The sequence below is a fragment of the Mytilus trossulus genome, chromosome 5 (assembly GCF_036588685.1).
Source record: "Mytilus trossulus isolate FHL-02 chromosome 5, PNRI_Mtr1.1.1.hap1, whole genome shotgun sequence".
Classification (NCBI taxonomy): Eukaryota; Metazoa; Mollusca; class Bivalvia; order Mytilida; family Mytilidae; genus Mytilus; species Mytilus trossulus.
The window spans coordinates 44,559,625-44,578,909 of record NC_086377.1 but is presented as its reverse complement, the minus strand read 5'-3'; the positions used below and the strand labels follow the sequence as shown (position 1 = coordinate 44,578,909).

General features: G+C 32.5%; 1 protein-coding gene across 2 annotated transcripts in view; it reads right to left on the bottom strand.

Moving 5' to 3' along the window:
• Positions 1 to 19,018, bottom strand: part of LOC134718875 (uncharacterized protein DDB_G0274171-like) — a 29,552-nt gene extending 10,534 nt beyond the window's left edge. The window contains exons 1-13 of one of the 2 annotated variants that reach the window (XM_063581703.1): positions 18,881 to 19,018; positions 18,386 to 18,433; positions 16,574 to 16,650; positions 15,359 to 15,430; positions 14,343 to 14,454; positions 13,964 to 14,046; positions 12,536 to 12,604; positions 11,787 to 11,904; positions 10,360 to 10,500; positions 3,961 to 3,978; positions 1,955 to 1,987; positions 1,510 to 1,530; positions 190 to 207 (exon numbers count right to left, since the gene is read on the bottom strand). In XM_063581703.1, the coding sequence (XP_063437773.1) occupies positions 190 to 207; positions 1,510 to 1,530; positions 1,955 to 1,987; positions 3,961 to 3,978; positions 10,360 to 10,500; positions 11,787 to 11,904; positions 12,536 to 12,604; positions 13,964 to 14,046; positions 14,343 to 14,454; positions 15,359 to 15,430; positions 16,574 to 16,650; positions 18,386 to 18,433; positions 18,881 to 18,914 (844 nt within the window). In that variant the 5' untranslated portion in view covers positions 18,915 to 19,018. The remainder of the gene's footprint in view (positions 1 to 189; positions 208 to 1,509; positions 1,531 to 1,954; positions 1,988 to 3,960; positions 3,979 to 10,359; positions 10,501 to 11,786; positions 11,905 to 12,535; positions 12,605 to 13,963; positions 14,047 to 14,342; positions 14,455 to 15,358; positions 15,431 to 16,573; positions 16,651 to 18,385; positions 18,434 to 18,880) is intronic. The other variant, XM_063581705.1, reaches the window with a different exon arrangement.
• Between the last annotated feature and the right edge of the window lie 267 nt (positions 19,019 to 19,285).

Genomic DNA, 19,285 nt, shown 5'->3' with positions numbered 1-19,285 from the left:
TGGAAAATAAAAACCAAAATGTCAACGAAATAATTTTTGACCATGGAAAACAAGACGAAATAAAGAAAGAAAACGAACAGTCCACAGAACACCGCATAGAAACCTGAAACCTGACGACTAAGCAACACGAATGCCTACATAACGGGGGCGGATCTTGGAGTCAACTTATCTTTTAAAATTTATACTCACTCGGATCAATAGTCGGTGCTTCAAAATATAAAAGAATACTAGTAGATGTTAAGTAAAGTTATTCATTTATATCTATACGATCACTTCTATCAATCAATGAAGGTAGTTTTCGGTCCAATATTATATATGACATCTTTAATAGACAGATTCTGCAAATTTATCCCATCATTAAGGGTGTACACGGAGTTAACAAAATAGTGAATAAAGGTTAAAAAATAGACGACATGGTTAAAAATAAGGTAGAATTGATCATAATTATATAAAAAAATAAAATAATAAGAATAATCAGGAAGTTCCAATAAAAAGAATTGAGAATGATTCGTAGTTAACATAAAAAAGAAAAGAAAAAAGTTAAATGACCACACAGATTAAAAGGACACTAGCTACGAGAAATATATGGTTAAATTTTGTCAAAATTCGCCAAGAAACATCAATGTTAAAATATTCATATGCATTTCAGTTTAACAGATGATTTATGGGTTTTTCGTTAAATAATAGAAAAGAATTGAAAGTGAAGCGAAGGTAAATCATTTGATGAGGTGATTCGATCAATAAAAATAAACATTCTTACCAGGTAAAATTAAAAAAAAATACTTGTTTAATCATATAACATAAAATCAAACAGACATAGAAATAATCCAAAATGCACGCGGTCGCTATCTATTTATTTTATGTTTATATCATGAACGTCGGAAGTTCCGGACGTCATCTTGATAGTTAATTAAATGTCGTCTTGACTAATTTACAGACGAAATTTGGATGCAAATTTTTACTAGTATGTACATTGTTAACTACTTATTTCAGACTTACTGTAATATATGTATGGCTATCTTTTTTAGTATGTTATAAATCAAATATGAGGATTTGAGTCAAATCGGTGAACATAATTTTGACAGCTAATTCCCCTTTAAGGATAGATAAAAACGGACTAAAAAAAGGAATACGGAGTAAAGACTAGAATTCCCACTCCACCCAATCCATTTTCCTCTCTTAAAAGCCTGATTTCAAAATGTGAAAATGGTCAACAATTCAGATAGGCAACTGTCTCTTGTTTAATTTTTTGGTCAAAATAATTATTACTGGAAAATGTATATTACTGTGGATTCTTTTATTTTCGTAATAACCAATTTTCGTGAATAAACGAAAACTCGTATGTTCGTGGGTATTTAATTTCGTGGTTTTGCCGAGGTCTACATACAAGCCTCTAGAAAATTTGTCATTCGTTACCTGTACTCACGAAATCTAGGAAAATTGGTATCCAACAAATAATAAGGAATCCACAATAAGCAGTGTAAACGCTAACTTTTTCTAAATACTTACTACTAGGACCAACTGTTGTTGCTAAAAAGATAAAAATTATTGATAATAATTATTATTTAACAAAAATGTAGCTGTATATATAAAGTAACGATGATAAGTCCTAAATTTCCGAAATGATGCTTATTTCCAACCAAAATTACAAACAAATTAACGACATATTATATATACGCCTGTATAAATACTTAACTGGACTGGTTGTTCATGTTATTACAAACCCGGTAAATGGTCTAATTCAAGGGTGGATGTGTAATTACAGGGCCAATTATGGAATTGACAAATACATTTGTAGAATATTAACGTATTAGAAAATAGTATGACAAACACGATAATATTAGCTTACAACTTTCCTGTAGATACATGTATGTCATATATAAATCAGTAAATTCCCGCTCAGTCTGGTCAAACTTACTGTACTAGTTTAGACAAAAATAATTGTATAACTTACTAGTAGTCATTGTTGTTACAGGGGCATTTGTGACTGCAAATAGATAAACAAACAACATACATCAAGTGTTTCCGATATCAAATATATGTAAAATATATATATAACAAGATGTTTTATAATTTCTAATAAGTCAACTCGCCACCAGAAACCAAATAGTGAGGTATAAGTATAAGTCTCTGTAAGGCCTTCCAAAATGAGCAAAACTTATAAATAAAATGTCCACCGTTAATATATATAAATCTTTAACAAGAATGTGTCCAAAGTACACGGTTGCCCCACTCGCACTAACATTTTGCATGTTCAATGGACCGTGAAATTTGGTAAAAAATCTAATTTGGCATTAAAATTAAAAAGATCATACCATAGGGGACATGTGTACTAAGTTTCAAGTTGATTAGACTTCATCTTCATCAAAAACTACCTTGACCAAAAACTTTAACCTGAAACTCCCATATTCATTTTCATTGTTCAGTGGACCGAGAAATTGGGGTCAAAAGTCTAATTTTGCTTTAAAATTAGAAAGATAATATCATAAGCAACAAGTGTACTAAGTTTCAAATTGATTGGACTTCAGCTTCATCAAAAACTACCTTGACCAAAAACTTTAACCTGAAGCGGGACGAACGGACGGACGAACGAACGAACGAACCCACAGACCAGAAAACATAATGCCCTTCTACCATCGTAGGTGGGGCATAAAAATAAAACAGTAGTTTTGTATATAGACCAGTCTGTACCAATTTACAAGCTATTTTTTTTTATTCGAGCGTCATTGATAGAAGGATAAACGCATGTCGCACGTACAAAACCATAAGCTTGGTATCTTGGAATAGCTTTTTATTTAGCTGTAGGAATCTGGCAAATATATTTTCAATATTGATTTCCGTACTCAAATAATTTACATTTTTCCCTATTATGTCTGTTTTGTTCACACATCGTTGTATCTACAAATGGCAGGTTTAACTAGCTTTAAAACAAGGTTCAATCAATCATTTTCGACATTAAAAAAATGCCTGTAAAAAAAGTCAGGTCAAGAATGTGACAGTTGTTTTCCATTCTTTTGATGTGTTTGAGCTTGTGCCATTTAATCTATAGGAACTTTCCGTTTAGAATTTTCCTTGGAAATCGGTAGTTTTGTTATTTATTCTTCATGTCTGGTATATTTTTTCAACAATTACCATCTATTCATACTACAGACAAGAAAATTTCACATATATGATTAACCATTAAACGTGTTGTTTAATATATATATATATATATATTATCTCATAGAGAAGACGACAAAAGAAAGAAAAAGCAATGAATGTTGATATGTCAGACGAACTTCGATAAACAAAGCGCGAATAAAATAATGTTTTAATTTTTTATGCATTTGTTGAGCACAAAAATCATCGAAAAAAGCTTTCTCGACTTCCAAATTATGTAAAATAGCATTTACGTATAGAATTATGTATTCTACACGAGAAAGGTAAACGGGATTATGTGTGTTAAGATAACATGTGTTTTACTTCAGAAAAATACTAATAAATGCATTAAGCCTTTCCAGTATATGTCATTTTTCATTTCATCATTTACATCTAACCCAACTTGCATTGAAATTCTTTTCAATATTTCTTTCGATTATTGGATGATAAAATCGAAAGAGCAGTATTAACACGTGTAACATAAAATATTGCCGATATTGCGCAACCGTTGTGATTTCCCTTCTGAGGTATATTCTTACTTCATAGATCTATGGTTCCATTTATATTCCTGGAATGAGGAACACTTGCATTTATATTGATATTTTATTAAAAGGTTTTTCTAAAGGCGGAATACAATCATATAAAAATGTGTACTACGTTTAATTTGTGGCTACCCTTAATTTGTGATTAATCTTTTATCAGAAAAGACATTAGTAGTTTACGATATATCAAACGAATCACAGTAGCTTTGTAATGTATAACAAATTTGATATTATATTTGGCTGCGTGTCCAAAACTAATTGATGAAATCAGATTACTTACTAATCGGCCCCGCTCCACCTGAAATTGCAAAGTAAATATATATTTTTTTCTACTTCATACAAGTATGCAATGTTATTTCTACTTTAGAACTTCAATGATTGCTTTTAAAAGCTGTATAGTTGCTTTTAGAATTAAATGCTTGTTGTTTTATTATCTTTATTTGGGCGTAAAAGCGTTAAACGAGAAGCGCGATTACTTAGGATAGGAGATCATAGGAGTAATGAAATTTAACTTCATTAACATTATGCACATGCAGTGTTATGACGTTGTCATAGGAAACACGTGCAGTCATACATGATGCATTTTATTGAGAATTAAAATATTTTATTATACTTCATGACAAAGTGCCAGATTTCGATTGGCTAATACGAGGGTGTTAATTTACTCTATTACCCTTCATGGAGTAGCTTGATCAAGTGTGCGCTTTATTAAATACGACTCTATCCTATGACAAATACTCTATTACCCTTCACAGAGACGCTTGATCAAGTGTGCGCTTTATTAAATACGACTCAATCCTATGGCAAATACTATATAACCCTTCGCGGAGACGCTTGATCAAGTGTGCGCTTTATTAAATACGATTCTATCCTATGGCAAATACTCTATTACCCTTCACGGAGACGCTTGATCAAGTGTGCGCTTTATTAAATACGACTCAATTCTATGGCAAATACTATATAACCCTTCACGGAGACGCTTGATCAAGTGTGCGCTTTAATAAATACGACTCTATCCTATGGTAAATACTCTATTACCCTTCACGGAGACGCTTGATCAAGTGTGCGCTTTATTAAATACGACTTAATCCTATGGCAAATACTATAATAATAATAATAATAATAATAATAATAATAATAATAATAATAATAGCTTTATTTAAAGAGAGTAACTTATTTGGATTAAACCAATTTTCAATAAGGCTCTCTATATATTGAGAATTAAATAATATATAATGGCTTATGTCCTTTAACCCAGACAAATGTGAAATCATCCACATAACAAGAAAACATACACCAATCATCTATAAATACACATTACATAATCATATTTTAAAATCAACAAACAAAGCAAAATATCTTGGCGTTTCCATCACAAACGATCTGACATGGAATTCTCATATAAATGACATCACGAACAAAGCAAATGCATCACTGAGATTTATAAAAGAAACGTCAAAACTAACAGTATAAAAACAAAAGAACTGGCTTACAAAACATATGTAAGACCAAAAATTGAATATTGCAGTGTCGTCTGGGACCCCTGGCAAAAAACAACAAACACATAAAATTGAAATGGTACAGAGAAGAGCTGCCAGGTATACACTCAACCAATACAGCTATCAAAGCAGTGTAACAGCCATGCTTGAACATCTAAGATGGCCAACATTACAACAAAGAAGAAATCTTGCATCCGTCACCATGCTATACAAAATTCAACACCAATTAGTCTCCATCCCAGTGAATACATACCTAATACCATCCAAAGAACATAAATTTATACAGCCATTCTCTCCCACAAACTATCATTTGTATTCATTTTTTCCTAGAACAATAAGGTTGTGGAATACCCTACCATACCAAGTAGCCTGTAGCCCAGACTTAGAAGCTTTTAAGTCTGGTGCAAAACCACATATGTATTGCTAAATCAAACCATGTTTTTAACTATATACAAAAATAAAAAAAAATGAAAAATGTTTTTTCTTGCAATTATTGTAAATATGTTTAGTTTTAATTTGTTTCCCTAGCATGTGCCTTCTTGTAATCTTCAACATATTGAAGTTAAGAAGTATTATGTAGATGTAGATGTAGATATATACATACAATGTTAACAATATGAATAAAACATAATTAATCTACTATTACACACATGTAAAGAATAGACGAATACACAGTAATATAACATCAACAACAACAACACCTATGGTATACATTGTGGCTTAACTTATAAATTTAACACTTTTCAAAATAAAATGACTTGTAAGAGTTTTTAAATGCAGATATACTCTTTGATTTTTTAATTTCACTGGAAAATGAATTCCACACTTTAGGACCACTAAAAGAAAAACTTGATTTGTATAATTCTGTATTTGATTTAGGGACAATAAAATTATCCGATGATGAAAGTCGAGTATACAATTGTTTACTACTTGTAGGCACAATAAGATTTGATAAATATTTTGGTGTCAGTTGGTGTTTTGATTTATACATTAATAATGATTTGTGGTAAGATATTCTCTTAGTAACAGGAATAATTCCAGATTTCTTAAATAGTTCAATGGATGGTTTACGAATATCGTGTTCGTTTAAAATAATTCTAGCTGCCCTTTTTTGCAATTTTAGTAAACTGTCAACTAAAAACTTGTTACAGTTTCCCCATACTGAACAACAGTAATCCAAATGTGAAAGAATATACGCATTGTAAAATAACCCTTCACGGAGACGCTTGATCAAGTTTGCGCTTTATTAAATACGATTCTATCCTATGGCAAATACTCTATTACCCTTCACGGAGACGCTTGATCAAATGTGCGCTTTATTAAATACGACTCAATCCTACGGCAAATACTATATAACCCTTCACGGAGACGCTTGATCAAGTGTGCGCTTTATTAAATACGACTCTATCCTATGGTAAATACTCTATTACCCTTCACGGATACGCTTGATCAAGTGTGCACTTTATTAAGGGCATACGATACAGTTTTGATCCTGTATTTACAAGTTCGTGAAAATTTGCATGTAGGCTATTTTTTACCTGATTAAATCAAATATGTAATAAAAAATATACCTCCATGTGCTACTTTTTGAGTAAAATGAGGTCGAAATTTTGTATATTTGCTCAAAATTCAGATTTGTGGGCGTAATTCATTTTTCGAAAGAAAGACATAACTTTTTTGTTATAAAAGATAGACACAAATTGTTTTTTGTTAAATAATCGGTAATTTCTTTATTTTATAAGTATCATAAAAAGTATGCAATTTTTTATTCAGAAATAACTCATATTTATCAAATGTTCATGAACTGAGGAACAAACGTCATTTTTTACTGCATGTTTATCAAAATTAAAAAAAAATCCTCTATTTACAGTTTTATAAAATTTGGGTCACATAATCTCCCTGCAAAATGAAACAAATTGCTGTTTTGAAAAATAGGGGTCCATGAACTCGTTTTCAAATTAAATCAGTTTGAATGACAAAAATCAGTCGAAAAATGCATCTTTTCCCGATATGTTACAGTTTGACGTCGCGAAAATAACATTTTACGTTAGCAACGTCATTACCTCCCCTGTAACTGTATCGTATGCCCTTAAATACGGATGGTTGTTATGTACAAGACCGACGTCATAGTTTATTACATTGAATTTGAAATTTAATCGACAATAATAATAGAACATTCAGTATAATAAATTAAATAACACATATCTAAGAGGGTGATAGATCAGATTGTTACCCATCGAAGAGGCATTGTCAATCTTGGCTTCGCCTCAGTTGACAATGTTTTCTCGGGGTAACAATCTGCTCTATCACCCTCTCAGCTATGTGTTATTTATATAATGTTGGAAGTGTCTTCGAGATAAATAAAATAATCAGCCGCCAACAAATGTTAGCATTCATCTGAAACATGCAGGTCTTGTTTACTCTCGTACAAATCTATGTTTTGCATCATTGTCGATATAATACAATAACAGCATTTATTTAAGAATCGAAAGCTTCCTTTTGTAACTTCATTTGGGTGTGACAGTCGGAAAGCAAGCCCTTAGAAACGACCGTTGTTGTTACTTTCTTAAGACAACAATGGAACTGATATTAAAACCCGCCATTCTGAAATTGCGTTAATTTCGCGGATTTTTTTTTGGCGCCAATTTGGAAGTTTATCCTTTTTTCAGTTTCTTACTTTCCATTAGGATCTGAAATAGATTTATTTCGATTTGTTAAGCATGGATTTTATTATCCAAAGGGAAAAAAATTCTCAAACATGTCAAATTGGCCGTCTTTAAACGATCCCGTAATGTCGTTGGTCGTCGTTTAAAATTATTTTCTTCTTTTTTTTTCATATATTTTATATCAAAGACTTTATGTACTATACAAACAATAAATTATACGTATTTCAAAATAAAAAAAACCATCAAGTATAACGTTCTATCACCCCTTGGGAAACCCCGTTTGAACTAAATTCCAAAATAAAGACATTTTTTGACATTGTAGTTTTTCGGTCTTACACATTGATGTCACCTTGCATCTAACACAGTCAATGTACACATATTTAGTAGGTTTGTTTGAAAAAGTAATGGCGAGATCAGCTGTGAATATTTGACTGGATTAACTATTCTCTTTAAGTCAGTGAAATGTATGACTTTACTAAAACAAGGTAAGGAAATCTTAAACTGTCTTTGCACAACACTAACTAACTGCTTTAGATGACTGACATAAAACTCATTTTGTGATATTAATAAGGAATCCAGCAAAAGTAAATGAAAAAGTATTGACTGTCCTAAATTTGAACTTAGGCAGCCAACAACCATTTCATTTTCTGGTGGGGGTAGGGGGTGGTGGCTATTGAGTATTGATTGTTTTGAAGAAAAAAAGTTTGTTACCAATTGTTGGATAAAAAATAATTTGTTTTTGACCCTGTGAAAAAAAAATGTTTGTTTTACCCTCAGCTGCCATTTAATGAAATGCTAAAATTGAAAAGAGAAGAATTGTTTTCAACTTGCCAGGGAAAAAATCCATAGTCCCCCCCCTCCCCTCCCTGAAAACAAATGGTTGCTGCCCAAACAATCTCTTTCAGAGTATCATTTAAATCAATCTTATTCAAAGCATTATCATACTGACATGAAGTGTGACTTAATTTTGACTAGTGATCTAAAACATAATTGTTGACTTAGCCCCCAGAAATTGCTCTGAAATACTTTCATATAAATATAAAAATGCATAGTTTTTTTTAATGTTTTTATTATTTTTTCAAATAGAAAAAGAAAAATATTACTGAGTCTATTTCAATCTTATTTATTTTCAAGTTCATGATTAGCACCATTTATTTATTGGTTTAGTGTGTTATTTTTATAATTTGAGTCCATTCATTAGAACTATAACTTGCATGATCTTGCATGATATCAATGAGACAACATTTATTGTTATATTTAGTTTGTTCATACAAGGATTGTAAACTAATTTTCCTTTTATTTAAAACAATGAAGATTTTACATTAAGAATGCTTTCATTATGATCTCTTTTAAGTATAAATGAAAAAGGTAGGACCTACTTGCAAGTGTCAGTAATGAAAAGGAACTCCTGTTTTTTTTTATCATTTTGATACTGTCTTGATCCATTACTCATGAATATTTAGACTACCCCTTGTATAAATTGAGTAGACATTTATTTCTGTGTTAAAATAATTTGGTCGCAGCAGTAAAAATACCTTCCAAAACATGAATATTAAATTAACTCTTGGAATTTTAGATTAATATTGAATTATTAACCCTAATATGGCACATAGGGACACATCTAGGGCCTATTTCACTGGGACTGAGTTCTGAGAAGTGATAAAATGTGTTTTTCTATTTTTTTGGCACATGTTTACAGTATCAAAATGTATTTAAGAGATTAATTTTAATAATATCCACTTGTTAATAACAGCATATGGTGTTTGATGTAACAAAAGTTTGTTCATGATAGTGTCAAACAAAGGGACGTAACTCGTGAATTACCGTCGGCCCCGCTTCGTCGGCAGAAATATCGACACATCTAACTGGCACATTTGCGTATCTGTGCATATCAACTGGCACAAATTTGACATATCATAGTCAAAGTTATGTTACATAACATAATTTAAATTCAGCATAGCTTCCCGAGAAGTTAAGAAAGAAAATTACGATTTAAATTTCTTTTGACCAAATTTTTTGGTCAACACCTACACTTTGAAGACATATTTTGAAAGAAAAAAATGAGTTAAATCCATAATTGAGTTAATGAAAATATTCTTTATATACTCAAGAATGTTCACCTCAAAGCAAATTAGTTTTAATTCATTGTAACAGATACAAATTCAAAAAAACGGGCTTCACTTTTTTTGGGAAAAAAATGCCCATATATGGTAATCACATGACGTCCATTGTTGCTTTAAGAAATGGGGTCAAACCGGGGTCAGCTTTCCGACTGTGAAAGCGATGATCGAAGTTCCGCGCTTCATTCTAAAAATGTCAACGCTTTTACAACCCGATGAAGTCACAAAAAGAAGCATTCAATACTTATAATTACATTTTTTAGCTAGGAACATGAAAACCCGATTTTTATCAAGTTTTTATTAAACTACCTTAATTTGTTCATCCTTGTCCCCCCCTTCAAAATCAAATGGTAGCTCCCTAAACCAAATAACTCAACATTTATAAAATACTTACATGTTTTACAAGTGTATGGGCATTGGTAATATTTATAGTAGTCTTGTGAACATTCATTCACGTGTGCTGCGCATGCGGAAGATGAATTATCACGACAGAATGATAAAGGTGGTGGCATTGTTAGTTTCGAATGTGGTATAGCTGTAAAACAAAATTGATACTTTCCGTTACTTGAATAGAAAGATAACAATTAAAAGTATTTGCATACTTCTGCAATTTCACATTTACAAAATATATTGCATGCGAGGAAGCATAACGCTAATTCACGTAATACCCACAAACTTTTTTTCGCAGTTTAAAACTAAACTGTTGAAAGAAACACATATTTAGATATAAGAAGATGTTGTATGAGTGCCAATGAGATAACTCTCCATCCAAGTCACAATCTATAAAAGTAAACCATTATAGGTCAACGTACGGACGGAGCCTTAGCTCACATCGAACAGCAAGCTATAAAGGGCCCCAAAATTTTCTAGTGTAAAACCATTCAAACGGGAAATCCAATGGTTTAATCTATATAAAAAACAAGAAACTTCAAATTTCGCACTTAATTTGGCCTTTTTAACAATTTTATTTTTAGATTCGTGCGTCACTGATGAGTCTTTTGTAGACAAAATGCGCGTCTGGCGTAAATCTAAATTTTAGTCCTGGTATATATGATGAGTTTATTATGAACCACATAAATAGACGACAACCACTAAACATCAGATTCCTGAATACATAAATTGTGAAGCAGCAATAAAGCAATTTTTATTTATTTTGTCTTATGGAAAAATAGACGACCTACTGAACTATTTGATTTAAAAAATACATGCTTAATTGCGACAGGGGAATATATATATATATGGTCACTCTTTGTCTTCTTCCCACCGGCAGAAACACTCTTGCCGTGCTAAAGAAAGGTCTATGTTTAGCTGTACGGGATATACAAGTACGCATCAACGTTCGCTCAAAGTGGGATCGTTAAATCCGACCCCGCGTGTAGAGAAAGTGCCGCATTCGCTGCCCGTTACGAACACTATTTGAGGGTCAAGAGGCGACATGTTGCAAGACAAATTTTCCAAAATATCGTCATTTCCCGATAGCAGTCAATGTTTACACATCCTACATCCACGAAGGCCTTTTTAAATGACCCCCTCTATCATATTAATTGTTAATTTGTTATTATCCTGAAAATGCATGAAAATTTTGCCACATGACTTTAGTACCCACAAAAAAAAATCAATTAGCAATACTTCTAGAATATAATATTATATAGGTAATTTGCAAGTGACAAATGTGTTACTGTAAATATCCATGTACATGTAGATCGCGCATGCTAGTACAGTAATTTGATTCTATAAATGAGTGGCTTTTAAATCGTATTACTTTTAGTGAGATAATAAACTTTCAATTGTATTTTAATATTTTACTATATATATACCTACTTTTCCCGGTACACAGCTCCCTATTACAGTTACTACCATCACAACACTGTCCACAGTAATCACTTGCTGCCCTCCGCCCAATACCACTTGACACAGGGTCAAATCTAGCGCCGCATTGCTAAAAAAATGCAGTGCGTTTTAAAATAGCATTCAAAGTAAAGTATCATTCCTCACAGATCAGTATGTGCTTTTTCTGACGTCCACATTGACCATGAGGTGCCATTACACAAGTTTATACAAACTTGTTTAACCTAGACGCCATTTATTGAAGGTCAACAAAATGTTGCTGGATTCTGGGCTTCCAATCATTCAAATTTTTAATACGATCACCGTACTCGGACTACAAAATCAATCAATCAAAATGTTAGATTTTGGTGTACTGAAGTTTCCTTGCGGTCATAAAAGCTTCAAGCACGAATTTTGCACTCTTAGTAGAGAAAAATTTAAAGACCAAACGGGCAGATGGACATTACCAATCGTAACAAACTGAGTTCATCCACAAAAAGCAGAGTAGTGAATTTACCACGTCACATATGTATCGCTATGCAATACAAGTATAACAGAATTTCATACAACAGAATGTCAGGCAAAAAACAAACATGAGCGCATGAAATAGAAAGCTGCATGTGGTTCCAAACACCTTGACTACCGGGGTATTATAAATTTGGCTCGTTGATATGTAGCTTCTAAATATTTCCGAAAGAAGTAATTTTACAGAGTTATTTCTCTCTAGTGTTCTTTATACTTACATTTTTATGAGCGCATCCAAGTCTGTATCTTTTTTCTTGATTATGGATTATAGCTTGCGTGTAACAGACCTTGACAAAGAAAAACGTTGATTATAGCTTCTGTGTACCAGATTTTGACAAATAAGAAAGTGGATTATAGCTTGTGTGTAACAGACCTTGACAAAGAAAAACGTTGATTATAGCTTCTGTGTACCAGATTTTGACAAATAAGAAAGTGGATTATAGCTTGTGTGTAACAGACCTTGACAAATAAGAAAGTGGATTATAGCTTGTGTGTAACAGACCTTGACAAATAAGAAAGTGGATTATAGCTTGCGTGTAACAGACCTTGACAAAGAAAAAAGTGGATTATAGCTTGTGTGTAACAGACCTTGACAAAGAAAAAAGTGGATTATAGCTTGTGTGTAACAGACCTTGACAAAGAAAAAAGTGGATTATAGCTTCTGTGTAACAGACCTTGACAAAGAAAAAAGTGGATTATAGCTTGTGTGTAACAGACCTTGACAAAGAAAAAAGTGGATTATAGCTTGTGTGTAACAGACCTTGATAAAGAAAAAAGTGGATTATAGCTTGTGTGTAACAGACCTTGATAAAGAAAAAAGTGGATTATAGCTTGTGTGTAACAGACCTTGATAAAGAAAAAAGTGGATTATAGCTTGTGTGTAACAGACCTTGATAAAGAAATACTGATTATCATACCTTGACAGAGTTATTGTGCCTGTAAGAAATCAAACTTTACAGTTTTTTATTCCAGCGTCACTGGTGAGTCTTTTGTAGACGAAACGCGCGTCTGGCGTAATTATAAAATTTTGGTCCTGGTATCTATGATGAGTTTATTTGCAGATTTGTTTTACATACAAAGCAGCAGATTAACATTAAGGATGTTTGCTGCAATGTTTCAAATAACAAGTTTTCAAAACACTCAAATCAATTAATAGAATATAGTTAAAAGAGCTAAAAGCAAAACAAATGTAGGGCCTGTGTGCTTGTTTTCGAGGTATTAGCTAACGGAAATTTGGCGGGAAATGAGTATCTTTCGATTTTCAATACATTTAACATAAGTACCTTTTTCTTCTAAAAGATATAAATAAAAACAAGATTATCAATTAAGAAAAAATAGTAAGCTTTAGTCCGCACAATGTGTTAGGGTACTACATGGATAAAACCAAAAGATTCCGAATATCTGGCAAAAAATGAAATCAATCGAAGCGAACATCTTTAAGGAAACATATTTTATAAAGAGAACAATTTTAGAGATTCTGTGATTACCAAAATTCCAGATTGATCCATTGCGATTTTAGGAAAAGCTGCATTGAAAAGTATATATATCACATATCATAATGCAATTTTTTTTTTTTGCGATACTGATCAAGTCGCAATATTCTCATTGATGAGAGCCTCGTTTTGGTTTTAAATGCTGGTTCTTACCTCGTCAGTATTACACTGTATAGACAGGTTACAGTCTTCGGGAGTAAGCGCATACTTGCAGGATAAACATCTCTTGCTGTTGCCTGAAATAACGATAAACTTGTTCTTGAAAAAGTGTATGTATACTTTAAATCCCTAGTATACTCTTCTATCCAACAGTTAGTGTTAGTACAGCAGCAGGGCAGATAATTCAGAAGAAAACTGGCAGTCCCCGATATCGAAAAATTTCACATCGGATGTACAACATTTTACGTCCGACGTCCATAAACTATTAGCCTTCGGCTTTTGGGCTAATATTGAACCTTGGGCTGATATTGAATCTTTGGCTAATAATAAATCTGATATGAAAAATGCCATGTAATAATCTGATAATACTTACTAGTTATATGATTATCACAGGTTTCAAGATTACAGTACGAAGTATTGCAGCACTGAGAACAAGGAATTAATTCAGCTCGTTTACCTAAAATCGGAGCTCTTACAGTACATACCTACAACAATTAAGAAAATAAAAAAATGCATGCATGTTTCATTCTAATACTTTAATTTGATTGGCCTCCAGCAATATCACGTCATTGTAAAATTAACCTTCATTTCAAAATGAAATGTTACATTCATGATCGATGACACTTACGAGCTTCCAAATTAAAGGTGAATACAGAAAAACTTAATCGAAATCGTGTTTCCTAGCATAAAATTTAAGTATAAGTATTGAATGTACAACTCTTTTACACCGAAATAAATTTACAAAAAGAATCATTCAATACTTTAATACTATACAACATGTTACTTTGATTAAAAAAAGAAATAAAATAACGCATAAAATTTCATGGGTCCAATATTCCCAGAGGGAGTTGAAACCTTAATTTCTTTACATTTTCAAAAGTTATAAACGGGCAGTTTTAGAATGTTTTTTTTGATAAATCATGTCAGTGACTAAAAACTGACGATATCCTCGGGGACTACTAATCCACCAACAGCGGTGACGACTCAGTACTAGACAAAAATGGAAGCAACACGCTATGAATTTCATTCGTTCGAATCGGGTTTCTTTATTTATATTCATCAGGAACACTGAAGATCGTTACATTCGGAAACTTCACGAATGTGCTCGTTAGCTTGATGTCAAGTGATAAATATTGCATATACCTCCTAGACGAACAATAATTTCATACTGGTATTGTGTAAGGTAGAAACTTGTGTAATGATACATTTGTAGCTTTATCAAAGCCAATAGCAAACGATCTTTAGTAATCATGCTCGTTTGTACAATTTTGTAAACCAACTAATTCCCGCGAGCAATTTATCTACGCGACTTTCGCAATTAAACATTTATTTCAATCGCAAATACGAATCGTGGAGAAAAGACAAACTAGGACACTATAAAATACCTACTGATTTATCTCTGCAGCCTGATCTATATTTAGTTAAACCATCATCTGATATTAACCTTGATCCATAGCATTCCTATTCGTAAAAAGAAAAAGAAAGAAAAAAAAAAAATTACTTTAAATTTTAAAAAGCTATCAAAAGAGACTGAAATCAAGACAGGTGTATTTTCATGGTGTATACTCGTTTGTTATGTCTTGCATACATGTGTACTGACTGTTCTCTTTTATTTTGTATACTCGTTTGACAGGGTTTCAGCTAGGATTTTGAGGGCTTTAGTCACTTTTTCGCGTGATAAAAATCAGCCTTATTTTTTATAATAGCAAGGGGTCTTTGATGTTTATCAAACTAGCTATACATATATGTCCAAGTCCTTCAAGGACTAGTCTAGGATCTTTGAAGACTTTATGATTGCTAATGTAGGCAGTTATTGGGAATATTGAAGATATGAAGATAAGAACAGGGATCTGGTAATATGGTTCACAAACGGTTTGTTATGTCTTGCATACATGTGTATAGACTGTTCTCTTTTATTGTGTATACTCGTTTGTTATGTCTTGCATACATGTGTATAGACTGTTCTCTTTTATTGTGTATACTCGATTGTTATGTCTTGCATACATGTGTATAGACTGTTATCTTTTATTGTGTATACTCGTTTGTTATGTCTTGCATACATGTGTATAGACTGTTCTCTTTCATTGACTGTTTGGCTTTGTCCGGGCTTTATATTGTGAGCAATTTTGAGGAGTTCAAATACATTATGGCGATACTTTAAATTGAATGTTAGATCAGTCCGTTCACAATATTTTAAATAAATTAATCGCAATACTCTTCATCTTTGTACATAATTAGACATTTTGCCATTTTATACGATCGTCGCTGATGAAACGTCATTTTGTAGAAGAGAAGCGCGTCTAGATTCGATTTTATAGCCTGATATCGTTGATTTTATTTTCTTAACATACTGTATTTTTCTGATGTTTTCCAGCGTTTGCTGCCAAAAAACATCCGGGTTTCTTTTTAATAATCATGTGTCTGATCAATTATAGTCCATATGTCTAATACTTGAGTCAATATAAAGAAATGGTAGATAATTAAAACGGTTTTCTCTGACTTCCCCCACAAATGAAAACTGGCTGTTGTTATGGCCACTAGTTCTGAAAGTGGCGTTAAATACGGGTAACAAGATCTAAATTATTGTGTGTATTGACGACTTACCTCGTTAGATCCACATTCCACAATTCTATCGCAATCTCTTTGATGTGGCAGTAAATCACATTGATAGCATAATATACCTGCGACATAAATCACATTGATAGCATAATATACCTGCGACATAAATCACATTGATAGCATAATATACCTGTGACATAAATCACATTGATAGCATAGTATACCTGTGACATAAATCACAAATTAAATATAATGTATATATAAATGTATTTAGTCTCTGTACAGTGCACAAAAAGATGGTTCATTTAAAATTAACTGTTGTTGGTTGACTTCTACAGTGAAAGATGGTTGTAGTCGCGTAAGGAATATCTCTCATGTGATATATGAGGGGGAATAGGAGGGGTGCTGATCCCGAAATCCCGAAATACTGGGCTTAAAAACACGAAATCCCGAGGTCCCGAAATTCGAAAAAAAGAAATCCCGAAATCCCGAGCTGAAAAACACCCGATCCCGACGTCCCGTTAAAGGTCTTTACCCCTCATATATGATATAATTCGGTTATAATCCAGAGTATTGACCTCTTGTTCACGTTTGTGTCTGACGAAATAAAATAGTACGTCGTTTCTTTGTCACTTCAGTGAATCACATAGCTGTGGAGTCGTAGCCCTCATGGTTCACTCCTTGTGGTAATTAAAAATAATTTGCGGATTACATAAACAATTCCAAGGAACATGAAATACTGTAACACTTCTCCGGATAATTTCATATCAAGCAGTCATAACATTTTATATTGAATCACTCAACATCGCATAGAATTATTTTTTACTACATCACCGTCTGTGAAGAGCAAAAACAAATATTTTCATTTTTTTTTTAATTATATACATTTTCATTTACACCGTACATTGTATATTGCTGTTCAAATGCTACGAAGTCGTTTACTCAAGCTATTGGAATTACAGATTCTGAATCTAGTAGGAATATTTAATACATATATTTTTTCAATTAAAGTTTCAAAACTATAGCTGAAATATTGGCGGAACAGCAATACTTGGTTTTTGGGGATTTCACCATGGCGCCGATAAATAATTTTGTTGATATTCAAACTTTGTTCTCAATCAGTGATATAACAGAAGATTAAACTGATGTTTTCTCCTCTTGTTTTTGAAGTTTTGCCAGATATTCGTAATCCTCCAGATTATCCATGAAATGCCTTTTGAAATATTATAAAATCCTAACCCGAGTTCAGTGCCTCCCTCTTATCGATCTCTCATACTTGCTAGGTTATCCCCTTCCCTTTCATGAATGTGACCTACCGAATTAGAATATTTACCGGATTTATTATCACACAAGCAACACGATGGGTGCCACATGTGGATCAGGATCTGCTTACCCTTCCGGAACACCCGAGATCACCCCTAGTTTCTGGTTGGGTTCGTGTTGTTTATTCTTTAGTTTTCTATGTTGTTTCATGTGTACTATTGTTTGTCTGTTTGTCTTTTTCATATTTAGCCATAGCGATGTCAGTTAGTTTTCGAGGTATGAGTTGGACTGTCCCTTTGGTATCTTTCGTCCCTCTTTTATGGAGAAATCGTAGATCAGCGGAATATAACACTGAATTTCGTGTTATTAGAATCTTTGTTATTTTTCATCCTTGAAGTTTTAAGGAAAAAAGAAGCAAACGTTAAGTGTATAAAAATTCTAGGGAAATTTATTCCCGCCAAATTTTCGATGGCTCATCTCAGAAGACAAGCAAATAGACCCTAAATATTTTTCTGCTTTTTGTTCGCTCTTTTTTTAACATACCATAGTACTTAAAATTGTCTACATTCTCGTGTTGGTCTATAATTTGCTTACCTGCTCTTACATACTGTTGACCTAGGATACTGGCTAGTACTAAACAACCTGAAATAATGGTCATATAATAAATAATGACAAATGTACTAAACTACAATTGTACTGATAATGTACTGATACCGTCATGTCAGTTGAATACAGACTGACACAAAATAAGAGATCTATTGCAATTAATCTCTTCGCAGACTTATTGTCCTTCAAAATGTTGTTTGAAAAAAAGTTGAAAGATGAAAAGGTATGTTATTGAGAATGTTTTACTATCAATGCCGATAAACTGGGACAAACCATGTGATCTTGATGCAAATGCCATGTGACCAAATTATTTCACATTGAAAATAACATATTTTTCATATCCAAAACAAAACAATACATGCTGTATTGATCTGCAAGTAAACCAAAAAAATGTTTTCGCGGACAGGAATTAATAACCTTAGAATAGAAATAATTTAAATGATAAACGGAAAGAAAAGGTCAGATAAAGACGAAAAGATTTACCAAACGTTGTTACTGTGTAGGAACAGTCCACCATATTGTACCAGTATAGATAAAGGTCAGAGTTCTTATCTCTAGTTCTGACATTCTGTCATGATTTGAGAACCTTTTATTTATAAACACACCTGTATACTATAAAACCTGTCTACTACAACATACCTGTATACTATAAAACCTGTATTGTAAGTCTTGTCATACTTACTGTAATTGTACATGTAAGAGGGCCATTGGGGTGTCTTCTATATTCTGTTTTTATAAGATCGTATACAATTTTATCTTTTCTTTATTTTGCCAATTTGTCTATATTCTGTTATCCTGATCGAGATCCTCACATGCCACATGTAATTAGTGCGAATGTCCTAAAATTGTCAGGTCAAATGAGTCTTAGATGAACTTGTTTGTTATATT